Source organism: Poecilia reticulata, linkage group LG20, assembly GCF_000633615.1.
Source record: "Poecilia reticulata strain Guanapo linkage group LG20, Guppy_female_1.0+MT, whole genome shotgun sequence".
In the NCBI taxonomy this organism is placed as follows: domain Eukaryota; kingdom Metazoa; phylum Chordata; class Actinopteri; order Cyprinodontiformes; family Poeciliidae; genus Poecilia; species Poecilia reticulata.
The window spans coordinates 6,435,859-6,455,081 of NC_024350.1; the positions used below are offsets into that span (position 1 = coordinate 6,435,859).

Genomic DNA, 19,223 nt, shown 5'->3' on the forward strand with positions numbered 1-19,223 from the left:
ATCCTGTCACTAACACACACACACGCACGCGCACACACACACACACACACACACAGCGTCGGTGTGGCTGTGGCCTTGTACCAGTGATTCAGTGCAGAGGAGGTGCTAAATCTTGATTGCCATTCGTTACTGTGGGGTGTCAACTCCCTCGCCTCTCTGCTTGTACTCAGCAAGCCCTCATGGTGTCCATACAACAGATAAATAACAAGCTGATTACTGCGCTGGCAGAGTGCCCACTTCTGCTCTCTGTGTGTGTGTGTGTGTGTCTGTGCTTTGAAAGTAAATACGTGCTTTGTGGTCAGGAAAAGCTCTGCTGGACAGCATTAGTGAAATGGATGTTAAGCTAAGTGTTCCCCAGGCGCCATTTGTTTTCCATTTCCCAAATGTAACTTCTGTGTAACTTAATTGTTTCAATTCTTTTCCACATAAACTGCATGATTGGTAACATTCCCCACCTGATTCAATAAATTCACTTTTTTATGTCTCCCAAAGATCTTTGTCTCTTCAGTGGCTCAGAGATTCACTCAACAGAAACTACTGTCTCTTTAATTGGTACCACTTTACAATAAGGCCCCCCTTATTGATCCCTAATAAATAGTTTATATATATGTTATTCATTTATAAACACTTTATAAATCGTTAATAACTGTTTATTATGCATTAATTAAAAGTGAGAACGAGATTATCTCCTTAAAATTATGTTTACAATTGCTTATTGTGCTTACAAGTTGTTATGCTAAAATGTTTAGCATAACAACTCTAGATAAAATATATAAGTGAAATAGACTTGGTTCATTATTTAGCAAGAAACCAGAATATTTTTTTCTCCTTCTTGTCCTTAATTAATTATAATAATAATAAACACTTATTTGTGATTTATAAAGTGTTTAGAGATTAATTAATAGAATATGTATGGACTATTTATTAGACATCTGTAAGAGGAGCATTACTGTAAAGTGATACCCTTTAATTATGATATCTTATCAGAAGGGGTGGTAACACTTATGGTAATCTGCTAATAGTGGAGCTAATTTTTTCTTTTTGCTAACTTTCAAAACATTTATCATACTTTCTTAAATAAATTCTAAATTGCTAATTTACTTGGCTGTTTTGTAAACGTTTCGTTTGACATCATATTTTATATTTATGCTCTGTCTCTTGTTTTCCCCACTAACTTAATTTCAAACAGCATACAGAAACAAACTAAAACACGGACAGCAGTGAACAAGATGCAAACATCAATACATCTAAAACTATTAAAAACACTGATGAATTATTTTGTCAAAATTAAACTGGTGCTCAAAGGTTGCAGCTTTTCAAGAGTAGATATAATCAGAGTTGAAATTAGCGAGTTAGCATTAGCTATAGTGTGTTATTGCAGTGCTTTAGCATTAGCTGAGCTAATATTTGTAATTAGTGTTTTAAGGTTAGCACTTAGCACAACTAACTTTTTAGTTTTCAGTGCCAAATGTTTATTTGTATAAACAGCAAATTTTAAAATAAAGCCTATGAGACAAAATGAAATATTAAATGGGGCAAAATTATTACACTGCACATAAAAGCTGAGAACTCCATGCTGTAGCCTATAACTTTGGTAACGGTGGATGTTTAAAAGCAAGTTGAGGGCATGGATGTCCTCCGGGTAAGAACCACAGTTTTCATTTAAAGTAGGAGCAACCTTAATAATGCAGAACTTTCACCCCAACACAGTTGAAATGGGTGAGTTCTGAAAAGGTTCAACCAGTGTAAAGGACTATCACACACACACGCACGCACACGCATACACACAAAAACAAAACGTAGAGCAAAATGCCACCTGAAGGAGAAGGAGGTATGAAGAGGAGCGCCTGGATTCAGATCTGGACTGTATTACTGTATCACTGCATGAGCAGAATCTGCTTTCATTGAGATGCAATGTTTCCTTAGGTTACCTTCAGGTGTGTGTTGATGTTACCAGGTTGTTTCTGAATGAGTGTTAACAGAACCAAAGCAGGACTTTGTTTTTATGATTTAGGAGAGTCACAACTTAAATAGAAAAGTAAAAAGACAAGACGGCTCGCTCTTGTTAAACCCAGATGAGGCTGATTTGAAGAAGTTCACTCAGTGCGATTATCGGCTGATCTTCACCAAAATCCTTCACCATGAGAGAAAATCTGTGGTCGATGAGTGTGACAGCTGTACCCAACATCCCAAGATGACCTGTGATAAATATCCAGCAGATTTTTCTAGGTGAATCATGCAGTGGGTCTCACTGCTGCCACATACTGATTCTTAGCCTCTCCTTCCCTGACATGAGTGTCCCCCCCGTCTCCCTCCTCTGCTCCTTCTCACCCTCTTCTCAGCAGTCAACTCGTGTAACAACAACATTCACAACTTGCTGTTCAATTATTGTTGGACTGATCTTTTTGTGGGATCTGCCTGAAGTAACCGTGCTAAAGCAAACTGCAACAATGAACCGGAAAAGTACTCTGGTTGGTTTGTTTGGCCCAAACCAGGAATATAATATTTTTTTTGTTTTGTTTTGTTTTTATTCGTGCAACCAACAGCATGGCAGCAGCACTGCTAAGCAGAAAACAACAGAACCGGAACAATTTCAGTGCAGTCAGTACTTGCAGTATTAGCATTAGAAACACAGAGAGGCTAATTTTGGCCATGGTGCTGAGCAAAGATGGCTCATCAAGTCAAAAAAGACAAATTTGTCCTGCATTTAGCTCGGATTGTGTTCAAACTAAAGTTTAAAACGTAGGAACACCATGACTGTGAGGTTTTGAAATCGGAACTTTCCAAACCCTTTGGCGTATCTTGACACTGTTAACCTGCTTGTGCCTTTGGTTGTGGTTTTATGCAGCTGTGAGCCTAAAACTGTTCCGATTCATTGTGTACATGACTCGGCATCTCTACTCCCTACGTGTGTTTACCTCCTCTCCATTGCGGTAGATAAGCAGGTCAAAGGGGATAGCAGCAACCATGTCGATGAGGAACCAGCCTTTGAAGTAGTGAACGGCGATACGAACCGGGTGGCTCACCACTTCATCATTAGAGTTCACATATGTTGTCCTAAAAGAAAAGGTGCCGATCAAACCCAGTAGTTGGTGTCAGTAATATTTAGTGTACCTGACACAAACTCTAAAACAACAAATCTCTGTTTTTTAGTGACACTGGGTTCCCGTTAAACATTCATCACATCAGCAGAGATTCAGACCTGAAGTTGATGAGGATGTCAATGATGAACATGATGTCGACTATGAGGTCCACCACATTGAGAGGAGAGCAGGAGTAACCGCAGTTCTGCTTGGCTACCTCTTCCTGAGAGGAGAGAGGGACAGAGGAAACATGTGGAAACAGAGGAGGAGATTTAGGAGCTAAAACACTAAAAATAGAAGGCATCTTTCAGATGGATTAACATTAAGGGCTTTAGGTGAATTTGCATATGTATGACGACAAAGCATACAGACGTCGTGCAGTAATGGGACGCTCTGCACGATCCAAGACTTGGAAAAGGTACAAAACTTCGACGACATCAACGAAACAGTCAGTGTGTGATAAAAAGCAGCATAGATCAGTTTCTGCATTTAGCTGTTTTGGTAAAACACGGACACAACGTGTGATACAGTGTCGCCTGGGACGATTCACACCGCTACAACTCTTTCACATTTTGTCACATTAAAACCTTAAACGTCAGATTGTTTCATTGAGATTTGACGACACATTTGTAAAGATTGTTTCATTTGCAGCAGTCATGTTAGGCACCAGCCCTGCGATGGACTGTCCAGGGTGACCCCGCCTCTCGCCCGTTGACCGCTGGAGATGGTTTCCAGCACCCCGCCCGACCTCACTAGAGACAAGGGTATGATAATGGATGGATGGATGTTAGACACCAGAGGTCCAACAGGGGTAAGAGGCGGCACAAAATTAACAGAAGTAGACCAATAGAGGTTAAACTCCAGCCTCACCCTGACGTATCCATTTCAGGAACCCACACAACCCACACCTCATCCTACAAAGGAGCCATTTCATTGTCCTGCCTTCTCGTCGCTCATCCTTAGGACGCCTCCAGGGGTAAGCTAGGTAGGTTTGCACTCATTCATTTTCATCTGCTCTTTCTTGGTCTTCATGTGACCTCAGACTTATATATAGCGCTTTTCAACCCTCAAGGCAGATGAAGAGTCCTGCCCAACGACACAACGACAGAGGCCAACAGAGCAGGACTCTACTGATTATGCGACGCCAGATGGTTGCACTTATTTATGTTTTATAAAACCTCAATAACACATGTTCAAGTTAGTGGTTGTAACATGATAAAAAATGTGAAAAAATAGTGTGGTCTGAGCTCCGGGTGAGGCCCTACGTGGTCATTGAGGAGGAAGGCGGCTGAGTAGGGGGTCAGGATGGCAGTGTAGATGACCAGCAGCAGGATGAGCCAATCCCACACCGCCTTGAAGGGACTGTAGTGCAACACGGTCCACTTGTGGATGCGAGGAGCTTGAAGCTTGTACTCTGGCAACACATCTGCACCCAGAGACAACACCTGGGTAGACAGAGGAGGAGAGGGGAGGAGGTGAGAAAAGGAGCAATCAGATGTGGAAAAATGTAGACAAAGAAGGAGAGGGGAAAAAAAAGAATGACCCAAAAAAATAAGACAGTAAAAAGAATATAATTAGGAAACTTCTGCTTACAGATATTTCTGCATAGAGCAGGCGCGCATACAAAGAGTTCATTAACTATACATGGATCCCTGCAGTGTGCATTTAGGGGAGACAACAACAGTGCTTTGCAATTACAGCAATGGCGTCCGTGCCCACCAAAGATGACGAGAACCGTTCTGAAGGCACTGGCCCTCTTAAGGTTATCCTCCTGGGCAGCCAGCTTCTCACACACACACACGCACACACACACACTGAGCCACAGCACATGCACAAATACACATAATAGCAAGAACTTCTGCAAGACAACTGTACAAATACAGCAGTGATGTTTTGACATAACTCCGACAAAACCAAGAGCAACATACAGAAACATCTTTTCTCTCCACTGTCCTCCCCCTGACACACACACACACACACGCACTCACACTCCGGAAAAGAAATCTGAGTTTTCATGCCGCAGTGCTAAGTAGCTTTACTTGCAGTAACGTATACCGCTGTCTGCATTGCCCTTGCATGGATGAAAGTAGGAATAATCCCGCATGTGATGAACGAGGCGCTGTGAGTTGAACGTACAGCAGCCGCTTCAGGTGGAGGCATCAGGAAGCTCGAGACGGGCTGAATGTAGGAACGCATTATGATTAAGGAGACGTTTAATTTGCTGTTACACATTCTATGCACAGATCTGGGACAGTAAAAACAATGATTATCACTGCAATGGCTGCTGGAGGCATGCGGGCTCCGACAGTCAATATTCTGTTCTGGAAGCTAATCTATAACGTAAGGAACAAACAGCTACAGTTTGAGAAGCATATGCTTCCACATTTTGTCGCTACAAACTCAGATTTTATGAAACATTTTTCTGACCCTGGTAGAGAAGACGTCCAGGTTTCCCTTCTGGGTCTGTTAACGTCATAGAAGACAGAGACAAGGAAGACAGTGGATATATTGGTACATGATAAAAACAAACATACTCGCTTCATTATAAGGAAAAAGAAAAAAAATTGGATTTGAATTCATGTCTTATTTACTACAGTTTCATGTATTACCTAGGCGTAGAGCCATTTGAAAGCAAAATCAAGTAACAATGTTACCTGCAGTTGTTATAAAAATGCAAAAATGACTTTAAAAAAATGTGACTATAATTTAACACCTTGAAATTGGGCCTCTGTTTCTTTAAGAAGCTCCTGCTCTTTCTGAAACTCTGCCGTCAGGAAGTCATCACAACATGGCTAATCTATCAATCCTCTGATGTTTATACCAGCGCTTTACCTATGATGAGCTCAGCAGATACAGTTCCACCAGGTTTGCTGATTGCTGCAGTAAGAAAGTACATGTGGAATTTTTCTTTGTAAAAATTCTGTAATCCATGTATTGTTTTCCTTTCATCAAATACAACTTCATGTTTGTCTGTCACATAAACTCCACTAAAACTTACTGAGGTTTGTGGTTGCAAACTGTCAAAATGTGAAAAGTTCAAGCGTTGTGAACATTTTGCAAGTCATTTTGAAAAAGTACACCTCTTCCTGGAAGCCATTTTATATTTGACAGAATATGATTCAGGTGCAAAAATGTCCAGATTAAATACGGTCGGACAAGACTGATAGCAGTAGTAGACGTGTGCTGCGTTTGACCTGGGAAACATTGTGCAGAATGTGAACGCATCAAAGAAAGTATGAATCTTAACAGAACCAAAGCGTCAGATTTAGAGCGCTCTATAAAACATGAAAGCTCATGATCAGCCGTTCCCCCTTCAACGCTGTTTTTCTCCACATTTAGCTTTCATTCCACTTCACCGTACTTGTTGCTGCACCTGCTCCTCCCTGTCCTCACCCTGACCTGCTGCAGGTTTGGTCTTTTTTTTTTTGTCTGCTTCATATTTCCCATACATCTGGTAGCAGTTCAAACTATTTTCTCTTCTTCACTGCCCGTTGCTTCTTTACCTGGAGGCCCTGTGTTGATGCAATGATGAGAAAAATCACATCTGGCTTCACAGGAGGTTACATTTCCAATTCCGTTTGTACTTTCTTTAAGATTTAGCTTAATATAAATGAAAAAAGTACCCAACTGCTGTTTGATTTATTAAAAATAAGAGAGAAATATTTCAGTGTTTATCGTGTCTGAAATGAAGCCATCTGTTTCGTGTCTTAGCCAGCTCATTGGGAGTCAGCCTCCTTCAAATGCTTTATTTACCAGCATTTACATTATTCCTAAGATAACTCTCAGCTGTGGAAGTTTAGAAATCTTTTGGCGTTTGTGAAAGAGACTAAATCATCTGATTTCAGTTTTTTAAGGAAACTGAGAATTTTTATGTATTTACTTGTTTTTATTTAACTGTCACTAACGGTTTCACCAGTCACACGTTTTCATAATATCTGTAATCTGTGCAGAGGAGAGTTTTCACACTTGTTTCATTCTAAGATGTTATTAATGCAGAAAAGTATTGAAAATGTCAGAATAATGACATTTTCTAAAATTTGTGTTTTTTTTAATAAAAAACAAAGAACTGCGCAATTATCTTTCATCCATCAATAATTTGCAAGCCACATGCACATTTAATAATGTTTTTAGCTAATTATTAAGATCTCGAACAAACTCAAGACTGAGACCAGAACTTACAAGATCAGGACCAAAACTGAGGCTGAATTTTTAGAGTTCAAATATAATGTCATAACGTTTTGGTTTTCTGCTCACCACAAAATGCAAACATTAATGAAAAAATAGTTAACCACTCGCCAAACACTACAATTCGATATTATAATATTTATCATTATAAACTAATAGGTAAGTTGCTAAATACAACCACATGATGATACATAGTCTCTAAGCTGAATTCACTAGTTTACATTAGACAATAGTTAGATAAATAAAAAGAAAAACAGTAAGAGAGTAATAAAGATTTGTCATAGCAGGCCTGGAGTCAAGGCTGGTTCTTCTGAGACAGAGACTAAGACAGAGCGCTCCAAAGCCGAGACTGAGACCAAGACCAGGAGAAAACATCTGGACCCCTCTGACCCTGGTCTCCTCTACTACAGATACAATTTAGGATTCACAAAATTAAAACTTTACCATAGCTGCAAAGAATAAACCAAAGATGCCCCCCCCCTCCCATTTTGTTACTAGTCATTAATGGACTTTATTTTTTTCTATCATTTCCAAGGCATAATTGTGAAAGTCACATTATTGCGAAAAGCCCGTCAGGTATGAATGTTATGAGGTTTTTTATAGTCTTTGTGCGCCAGTGGTAGTTAATAAACCAAATATCTGAGGGGCTGAGCGGCGTTAGCAGCTGCCAGAACCTTCCAGAGATGAGACGGCAGTACACCCTGCCAGCTGTGTTTATCCCGAAATCTGTTTAGAAGGCCTTAAAGCAGGCATCAATACTGATCTTAGTGGCACAGAACAGTAACCTCATCAAGTATTACTGTATCAGTACCCTGGTGTCCAAAACACACTAGCACACACACCCATTCACCCTGCCGTTCAGTCAAATGCCCCTCCCAGTTACTGCTGGCCATCTGTATTACACTACAAATCACAGCCATGAGGGCCGTTAAAAGTGCAGATGTCAAGACACATTTAAAAGCAAATAGGGCAAAGTTATATTTGAGAACAAATATACTGGAGGGAAAAGACCTGAGGCGATGGGGGAGCAGCCTACAGAGCCTGCTTCACGGAGAGTCAGCGCAATATGTTTCTCTCACTCCACCAACAGCATGCTGTTTGTTTCTGTCGCCAAGCAGGGAGTGGAATCCCTGCTCAAACTGACTGCAGAGAACGCCACTCTAGTGCAGGTTTAACATTTATCCCTCGAAAGTGAAAGGATTTGCTGGAAATGCTCCTGACACGCTGGCTTTGGGTCAGAGCAACAGCGCTAAAACGTCCCACTAAGCCTCTTGGCTTAAAACTCCTTTAACAGATAATTATGAAGGACAGTTGGAGGCTTTGTGAGGTTTTGGCCGATGGATGTTACACCAAGAGGTTCGATCAGAAGTCAAACTCAGATGCAAGCCCCAAAGTCAGTCTGCCCACCGTTACCCTGCTTCAGTGTCACAGCTGATTCACGTGACTGAGCTGACGGAGGCAAGAAGGAAGAAGGAATGAAAAATCTTACTGGTGACAGGACAACTGAAATGTTAATCCAAAAATAACATACATAGAGTGTACCTCTGCTCAAAACTAGAAACTGTTTTATTCTCTTTATTGACTGAAACAGGCTGAAACATCAAAGATGGTTGAGCAATAAAACTAATTTTGTACTTTTATGAGTGCTGAAAAGATGATAACCTTCATTCATATATGTACATATTGGCAGAACCAATCTATTTGCTTTGTTGCGGTCTGATCAGTATTTTCCACAACACACGTAGAGGGCAGCATGGTTTTTCTCAGTCTATGTTGAAGATGGAGATATGTACAGTGAAGTTGGTCGGCACTTGGAGAATGAAGATGATGCAATGGCAGATTTCTATTTTCTTTCTTGCACCCAGAGTTCTCATAATGATAATATAGCAGCTGGTATCTGTAGCTCAAACTGGAGAGAGTTCCAGAAGAATCGCAGTAGGTTTCCTTATCTGATGATGGAAAACATCAGCTGACTCCTTTGGACGTCTCTACTCTATTTAGTCAAAGGGTTTCTCACCTTATGCCACAGAATATAGAATTAGTTCAACTTATCTGATTTTGGCCACTTACATTCAGAATCATAATTTTTCAGTTATGATTTCATGGTGAGAGTGAGAGCCATCTTGATATCACTCAAGATGGCTAATGCCCAGGATGGTCTAAAACTCCACCTCTCTTGGCAGACTCACCTCCAAAAAGAGAAGGAAATCTCTTTCTTTTCTAGTTGAGAACCGTGACTTCGCTCTTTCATCCTGCCTGGTGATTCTTTAAAGACGTCAATCAGACTGTGAGGTTTCTAAATCAGACAACAACCTCTTCCACTCAGAGTTTCTGTTCATGGCCACCACAATCAAGTTCAGTGAGAAGGAGCGAACAGATTCTCAGGACATACAGTCTCTAGATCCACAAAGCGCTCGTCGATCAGACCATGAAACTCTCACGATTACAAAACTGAAGTTACTATCTTTGAATCAAATGAGGAATGATCCAGAGTCAAAGCACAGCTTCAGCTTTTACAGTTAAAATTAGCTATCAGGCCTGAAATCTGGGTGTAGTGATGGACTCTGACCTGAAACTTCAGAGACTCATAAAGACAGTTACAAAGTTGGCCTTCGATCACCTGAAGAACATTTCCAGGATCAGAGGACTAATGTCCCAGCAAGATCTAGAGAAACTCATCCATGTTTATCTTTAGATGCATTAATTACCGTAAATGTGTCTTCACAGGTCTACCTAAAAAAATACACCAGACAGATGCAGCAGATCCAGAACGTTGCTGCTGGCATTCTTACTAAAACCAAGAAGATCGAGCGCATAACACCAGTTCTACAGTTCTTCCACTAAGACAATAGACTTTAAAATACTGCTGTTAGTCTATAAATCACTGAATGGCTTTGCACCAAAATACATTAAAGATCTCCTGTTGTTGTATCAACCTTCCAGACCTCTCAGGTCTTCTGATTCTGGTTCTGCTCTGCATCAACAAAACCAGAATCGACCATGGAGAAGTGCCTTGCAGCTGAAATGTTTTATTCAAATAACTTGACAGATTAATCCTCTCGACAAGTCAGAGGGTAATGATCTGATCCAGTCATCTACAACCTGGGTGAACGCCACACCGTCGTTCAGACTTTAGCAATCTGACAGAAAGATAGAGACAAGAGAAAAGGTTCCTGTGCATGAGAAAGATAGTTGAAGGTCTTGAGGACTCTGACACAAACTCTCGTTGTTCAACATTCAAATGACTTAATATCAAACAATCAGCACCCTCTGATCTGATCTGTTGTTTTAGTATTCAACTCAAAGGCTTAGAGATTGTTCAGAAGTGGAGCTGCACCTAAAAATGGAGACAAAGTGGCATTCTACACAATGATCAAGATGAAAGCCAATGCACAGGTGCAGGGTCATTCTGGTCAGACGTCGTTTAATCAAGACAGGCAGCAGAGAAAATTACATCTGATTTTTATCATGTCGTCTCAGAGACGGAGTTCAGCTTCTCTGTAGTCTCACTGTTGCTTTTTATTAAACTTGACACCTTGCCTGCCGAAAACTTTGCAGGGGTCTGAGAGAGCAGCAAACAAAAGAAGAATTGCACGACGTGACTGTGAACGGCAGCGAAAAGCACTAAAGCAGCGTGAGGCATCCATCGGCCCAGCAGGGGAGTGGATGGTTCTGGAGAGCTTCCATTTCTCTCTCTGGGAGAAAAAATATGTATGAAAAAATACTAAATAGATGTTAAATTGGATAAATATTGTAGTTTTTCAGCCGTAACGTTGACACTGGGAAACTCCCATTCACCCAAATCCAGCAGACTGTGTTCTGTATGTCCCAAACAACAAACTGTGGGCAAATAACATCCAACATGGCCTCAGATGGAGAATGAAAACCATTTTCTAAGATTTTGACACTTAGAAACGAACAACAGTTTGCGTATCGTTCTGAAAACAACCATTAATTTCTGCTATTCTTATAAGAATAACAGATATATTGTGATATATATCACAATTTAATGAGGCACAGTCAAAGCTTTATGAAGCACATACTATCATATTTAAGAACTAGAAACATAGTTGAATAATAGTGGACATCTTCATTGCTCCTCAAAGCCAAATAGCAACGTTATGATGTAAAAAAAAAAAAAAGCAATTTAAGGTATGCACACTAAAAACAGGAAGCACATCCTTATATGGACGAAGATATTACATCATTCTTTATACTTGTAGACTGAATATATTGGTTTCTTAAGGAAAAACATACCCTTTTTGAAAGGAAGACACGTAACGAACGTGTAAGATGCTTATTGGCAACACAGTAAAAGAATAAAGAGAGCATTTTTGCCTTCAGATATCAGTTTGCAGGAAACTCAGATATGGAATATGGATTGTGCCTTACTCATCAAAAACAGTCTCTCACTTGGAAACAGATATTTTTTTTAACTGAAAACTTGAATTAATAGGAAGGGATGAGTCAGAGAGAGGGAGATGAAAAAAACATTTTCATTTCCTGAATGCTCAGCCACAATCATAATTATAATCCTCATAGCCAAATGAATCCTGCACATTAAATGCCACAATTTAGAAAATTGCTCGACAAGTTACAGATACACCCTGAATGTGTTTGTTGATGACTTACCATGATGTTCAAACGTTGATTATTTCTACTTAGTTTATTCGGAGCAAGTAGCTTAGACCACACTTCTGCTCTGGCATGTTATTACTGCTATTTGCTTTGTGAATAACATGCTCTGATTTTATTAACTACTCTATTTACCTGGTTCACTGAATGAGGTGCCTCAAAATTAAGTGGACACTCAACTGCATGTTGCATATGTGTGTTTGTCTGTGGGGTTTTCAACCCGTGGCAAAGCAAACACTTTGGAACAAAGACAACAACTGTGAGCTTATGGCAGAGAAATAAGTCAATATAACCAAAGGGAGTTAAAAAGAAAACAGCAAGATAAAATGAAGAAAAAAAAACAACAACCTGAAAATAAAGCTGGAAGATATGTTATGATTAAGTTAAGCTAATACAGCATGTTATGCTAACCTAGCAAAGCTAAATGAATTCAAGTCAGTGTACACTCTGGGTTCTTTCCATTCCATTTCTTCAATTTATTCCAGCTTTTAGGCTTTGAAAGCTTCAGCAAACATGATCCATATTTCACTATGAGAAACTGGTCAATATTTTATACACAGCCAATGCTGCTAGTGCCCAGACTCTACATATCTACAGCAAAGCTTTTTAACAACAGTATAAAAATGCTCAAGAAAATTTAAGACTTCAAATTCAAGGGTTTTTTTTTGTTGTTGTTATTGTTTCTTCACAAAAATTTTATAAGCAAAACCAAATCACGTTGGCTTGTCAAAAGTGCATATGGGCCAAGTCTTGGTAGGAGTACCACTCTAAAGAATAGCAATTAGCTGAGACTCAATTTAGACAACAGAACAAAAACCCAACATGCTGGTAGCCCATTTCCCTTTTTAACCATCTCAGAGGGGCTGCAGTAACAACATCTGGTGTATTACATCATATGTCTATATTTATACAAAAAAGCTTTTGTGCAGAAATTATGCATATTAGCAGTCAGCCTTTAGTCTTTAGCTTTGCCTAAACGTTGTGGCATTGATAAACACATCGTCTTCGCAAACTTTTTAGCTTCATTTTTTTTCTCTTATTGACAATTACCATCGTTTGTAATTAATTTGCAGAATAATCAGATGAATATCAATTTATATCAAATGAAATAAACAAAACGTTTGTATAATTACTGGGGTAGAAAGTTATCAGGTAACAATAAATATCTCTTATTATCACAGAATGTTAATAACCACATTAGAAAACTGCTACAAAGGAGGGCAATGTTTGAAACAACTACATCTTTTAAAAAGTATCTCCATCGTATCTTTTAAAAAAGATATTTTCCTGCATTGTACCACCAAGTAAGCCACCTTTATTCAGGTTTCTTAAAGATGTGACAGATTTACTCTGAACGTCACGTTCTCATAGAAACCCAGGAAAAAAAATCAAAAACTTTTGTGCAAATGCGAGTGTAACACATTTTCTCCTTCCCACTCTCTCTTGTCGTAAGAAGTTCCAGCTAAATAAGATGAGCAGTAACCTTTTTTTAGCCTCATTACAGCAAATACATTTCAAAAGAAGTTCTGAATTAGTTATTTTCATTTGCAACAGTCACGAACACACACGTTAAGCTCTGGCCCGGGCCAAAGGCTTTGTGATGCTGCTGGACAGCATCTGTGGAAAAGTTTGCAGTAGGCGGGCAAACTTGTCAGAAGTTTTCAGATAGAAAACTGGTTTGGATGCAAATGTTTCAGTAAAATATAGATGGTTTTTATGTCCTAAATGCGATTACATATACAAAACATTAATACAACAGAGTGTTCCAACTCTGACTTGAGTGTTTTGAAACCTACAGAGAGCCAGCAGCTTGTAAAATTAATGATAACAGCTCTCGCTAAAAGGTTCCTGTTGTCCAAATGAGGAAAGGATGAGGTAAAATGGCTGCTCAGCCAGACCGGTCCAGATCCTCAACGTGATTTTCATTTATCCGACTTATGGTTTTCAGGCTTTATGAAGGTCTTTTAAACTTTTCTTAACACTTTGCTGTAATTTTATCAGTTTTCTGTCCAGTCCTTCTACCTGAGTATAACCAGGGTCTAACCTTCATTTTTTGTTTACTACTTCTTTGTCATGAACGTCAAGAGCTATGTATTGCAAATAACACACAGATGGATATTTTCTATATCACTGCCATATTTTCCTACAATCATATATAAACTTACAGTAAATACATATTTCCCCTCCTGTATCAGAGCAGATATGGATTTTGGCTTTAGTGAACCAAATGGCAAAAATATAACAAATATCCAGAGAAAATGTTTTTATCAGGCTTTGTTCTTTATTTTGTCACACAGATGACAAACCTTTCTAAAAATGACTTTTTTTCTGAAATGTCCCATCCACAGTAGCACTCTTCTATTTTTTCTTCTTTTAATAGGAACACCAGATTAACTTTTTTCTCAATTTTAAAATCCAGTAAGCAACTCAACTAAAATTAGCTTTGCAAGCTAGTGTATGTTTGTGCGCTATTTACATTGTAAGCTATCTAATGTCAAACTTACCAATGTCTTTTTCCATATCCTGAGAAAAACTGGTTGCTGGAGGCGTGAACTGTGAGGTTTTACATTTCACTCAGTCGCTAACGTTTAGCCGTGATGTATGTAATGCGGATATTCGACGTTATGAAACTTACTAGAAGTTGCCTGCACTGTAAAAAAAATAAATAAATAAATATTTCACTGCAAAGACAGAAGTCCCAATATATGGAGGCGTGGCCAACACGGATTAAATGGCTTCGCTCACTTCCTCTACTACAACTGTTACAACTACAGGCAGACTACAATTCTAAAACACAGCAGAAAATCAACATCATCATTCAGAAAGTCTCCTTTGCTGATTGTAGAAATTCTATCGGAGAAATCCAAGTGAATGAGAGAAAACTCAGACTGAGAAAACGAAGAGAGATTTGAAAAGAGCGGATCTGCGTAGCAAGGCGACGGCCAGGCTACATCCACGTCAGAAACGTAGTAAAATTAGCTAACTGCTGTTCTCAATGACCGAGCTATCAACTTTAACAACATATTGCTCTTCAAGCATTTCAAACACTGCAGCTCCATGTTCATTAGCAGAATGTAGACAGTAACGTGATTGCTACTTGTTTAATTGAGTGCAGCTGTCTCTACACATTATATATGTGACAGCCATATGGGAGTTTTTAAACAGAATTGGTCACACAGAGGACAAAAAAAAACTTGATTTTCCGAGCCAGTGGTCCACTGGATTTATTTGACTTTGAATTTGAAAATGGAATATGCCTAATGAGCTCCTCTTCCAAAATGGAAAGAATCACTAACAGTGACTCAGCACCAAAAACCACACAAGAATCAGTACATGGTTAAAGAAATATTATCATTGAAGTTGGAAATAGTTTATGTAAAGTTAAAAACCACATGGCAAAAACCACCATTCAAGATAATTACAAAGATTTAACATACAGTTAAATGTAGTTTTCTAACTTCAATCTCAATCTCAATATCAAGAGATCAATATTAATATCATTATCAAGTCTTTGGCAGTATCAGATCGATATTAGTGTATCAATATTTTAGTTTCGATTCCCTCTTGAAGTTTTACTTAATTTTTACATTCTAGTTTTTCAACTAATCCTCAAAAAGATTTAGTATTGACTTTTTCTCAAAAAAGTTTTGAACTTCATTTTGCAAAAAAACGCACACAGGTTTGTTCTGTTTTTTTCTATTGTTTATGCTTATGATGTATTATATTATTTTGTAGAGATACTTAGAAATTTTCTCCAAATTTTGTCAAAATAAAAGAAAAACTACAAAGATCAGAAGTTACCGGTATCAATATCAGTATCAGCGATACTAGCTCTGTATTTACTTGGTATCGGATTGATACCAAAATATAAAGCCTCTAATAGAAAGCAAAAAATAATAAGTTTCAGGGGAAATGGGCTTGGCAAACCATCTGAATCTTCAAGTTGGTGTTTTACTTGTACTAGGATATTTATAATAAAACTCCATCTTGATCTGTATGGTCCCATTTTCCTACTAAGAAGAGGTAAAAATCCTCATCTGCTGATTCAATTGTCAATATTTATTTGTACTGAAGAAGTCGGAGGACAGCATTTGGCATATTTCAGAGATAATGTGTGTGTCTTTGTGTGTTTGTCACTTTGATATCGTTGTGCCACCGTGTTGGACCTCCTGGCTGACCTTTTTTCTTCAGCTTTGACAGTTCCCATTAAGACACAACAAAGGATCTGATTTCCTGGGCCGCCACCTCCTCCCTCCTGCATTCTGCCTCGCCACCTCTCACCTCAGCCTTCTCCTCCAATATTCATCACCACCGTCAGCTGCTCAGCTAAACTGTTTGCTCTATTGCAGTGCATCTTTTTCCCCTTCTTCTCGGTGTCCTCATGTCTCATCCTGCGCTCTTATCTCAGCCCGTCTCTGTCTCTTTAACCACGGTCTGGATCATTCCCAGCATCCATGTCTCCATACCTGCTCCATCCATCTCTGCCTCCTTCCAGTACATTGGAGACTTGGAATATAAATGTGGCAGCCGACAGGAAAGTGCCTGCGGGCTTCCGAGATGAACACACACACGCGCGCACACACACATACACAAATGCTCAAGAATTTGTTGGTCTGCAGCACAAAGAGGCTTCTAAGACTCATAAGTCGACTCTACGCCTAATTTTGAAATCTCTTTCCCCTTGTGTGTAAATCTACAAGGAAATCGGCAGCCATCTACTGGTATTCAAACTAAGAAACAGAGCTGCCATTCAATAACTTGCTCAAGGATTTTATCTGTACAGATGGTGAAATCCTTCCTCTATGTCTTTCTGCTGTCATCAAATGATCAAGTTTACTAATTTAATGACTATAACCAGCTTCAATATGCTAAAAAAACGGTCAAACAGCATCATACCCTCACCTAATGCTTCTTTTTATTGTCATGTTTTAATTTCTTTGTTTTATGTATGATTTTGCATATGTTGTCAACATGCTTTATTATTTTACATTATTACCATTTCACTTCCTAATAGTTTTTATTTATACTGTTTAGAAAAGCTCATCGGGGGACAAGTTGGACTGTCACCATAACAAATTTACCTGAATTGTTCCAGAAGTTATTACCATAAATGATAGTTGAGACCATAATTAAGTTGAATAATGATAATGGCAAAATAATGCAAGAACACATCAAATATACATAAACTTTAAATTCTAATGAACATTTAACACTGGAAGTAGAAGACATTTTAAATATCCAGAATAAATTAACAAAACAACAGAAATAACAAATAGATTTAATTATGAAGCACCAAACTGAAAACTTTTATGATCCATTTTTTGGTAAAACAAGAGAAAAGAGAAAAGCAATAAATCTTGCAAATGAAAATTATTGAGTTTGTTTTCATTTATCATGTGATAAATTAATGTATTGCTTATTGTGACAGGCGTTGGAACAAGTGCTGCAAATTAGCTTAAGCTATAAGAACAATGATACAGACTCCTGTTCTATTCAGTTCGTCTATATTATTGTGTCTGTCCCTATCAAATAAACCTAATACATAAAATTAAAAGCTAACAAAAACACTGTGGATAAAATCGTTCCCATTTGGACAGCGTAAAACCACCAAACGCTAATAACAGGGTTTGCTTTGTGTAAAACTGATGGGATTTCATGTGACTTTAAAGGGAGCTGCATGTGATCAGAGCATGCCACCATGCATCAGGTTCAAATTACGGAACAAGGCCACATGGAAGCAAGACGATGATGTGTGAAGCCACACAGGGACAGAATCACACTCAGTGGAAGATTTATGCAATGCTTTGTTTCATGTTTATCGTATGACAGGGCCCTGTTAGGTCCACAACCGCAGCACTAAGTTGTTTCTGTATTATCATCAGCAGTACAAGTAATAGATGACAGCTACCTGCTAAAACAATGCATCCATTTATATTTTTTTAAACAACTAGGATTCAGCGCTGATTTTTAACTTGGTTCTATTCAGGAGAGTCAACACATCTACAGCTGAAGTCTAGTACAGCCAACAGCCGACACCTGACGCTTTATTGTGGAATGTAACACCAAATCACTGGGGGAAAACCAGTCAATTCACAAATTTTTTTGTGTAGTTTATATAAAATATTAAAAAGAAATTGACACTGTTAAAATAGCAATACTCAATGCTAGCTAACAGATGTTAGCTTCTGCGGTAGTGCTAAAACGATTTCTGCTTGGAACAAATGTTGTAATTTTGGTCTCCAATAGAGTCGAGTCTTCTTGACTGTCAGCTGTGAGAATACTATATTCATGAAAGAAACTGCAGATTCTCCAAAGCGATGTTGGATATGGCTTTGGAGCGATGCCCAGAGCAATACCATGCTATGTTTAGATGGAGAGGCATAATTTGGTCTAAGAGGAAGGCAAGAGTATAATAGGAAAATTTGCTCTCAGTGGATTTCAATGTCTACAATTGTTCCTATTGAGGCTTGTGAGACGCAGTGGTAAAGACAGAGGAAGGCAAGGTGAAATAAATGCAGCTCAGGGCTTTCCATGCATGGGTGGGCTCAATATCTATATGAGAGCTGCTTGAATTAACATTACAACTTATTGTTGAACTCTATCCGATCTGCGTATAATGTTTATCACTTCAATTTTTAGAGTTATTTTTTAAAAGTCCATCTAGGGACAAGTGCTGTGAATTAGCGGTTGCTATTGCACCATGATGCAAACATGGGACTGCTGTTTTATTCAGTTTGTCTGTCAATGTGTGTCTGTCCCTATCAAATAAACTTTATAATAATAAGCACCTAATCACCAAATCATTGAGTTTTGTTTGAGGATTAAAGTGGATCGTGCAAAGCATCATCTGTGGCTGTTAAAGCCGGTGTGGGAAGATGCCCTCTATGTGAATATCCAGCTAATCATCTGTGGCACAAAGCATCACAAAGACATAAGCCTCGCCACATACAGACACAGGCTTTGGGACTGCATGTGCTGTAGTTATTATTGGATTGTGATATGGCCTATTTAAATCACAGCATCAATGAGCAAGGATGGAAGCTAGAGATTAAAGTCTGGTGATGCCTCTGAAACTTGACAGAAGACGGAGCAGCTGCGCTCTTGTTTAAATGTGGCTGAATGATCTAATAAAACTTGCCTTAATCAGTGAAAAAGCACAACGGCCCCAATCAACGTTGTTTGTCCCAAATTATTAGTAGAGCCTCTGACAAGCAGAACAGCAACATTAGTGATTGACCATGAAGCCTGGAATCCTTCTCTCCTCCACAGGTTTGCACACGTTCTACGTCCACTGCAATCAAAAAACCAACAGGTTATTGG

At 38.8% G+C, this 19,223-nt stretch overlaps 1 protein-coding gene across 2 annotated transcripts in view; it reads right to left on the reverse strand.

Moving 5' to 3' along the window:
- Positions 1 to 19,223, reverse strand: part of kcnh2b (potassium voltage-gated channel, subfamily H (eag-related), member 2b) — a 221,619-nt gene that overhangs the window by 18,157 nt on the left and 184,239 nt on the right. For both annotated transcript variants that reach the window (XM_017301923.1, XM_008438461.2), the window contains 3 exons: positions 4,349 to 4,528; positions 3,203 to 3,306; positions 2,919 to 3,057 (listed from right to left, as the gene is read on the reverse strand). In XM_017301923.1, coding sequence (XP_017157412.1) covers positions 2,919 to 3,057; positions 3,203 to 3,306; positions 4,349 to 4,528 — 423 coding nt within the window. The remainder of the gene's footprint in view (positions 1 to 2,918; positions 3,058 to 3,202; positions 3,307 to 4,348; positions 4,529 to 19,223) is intronic.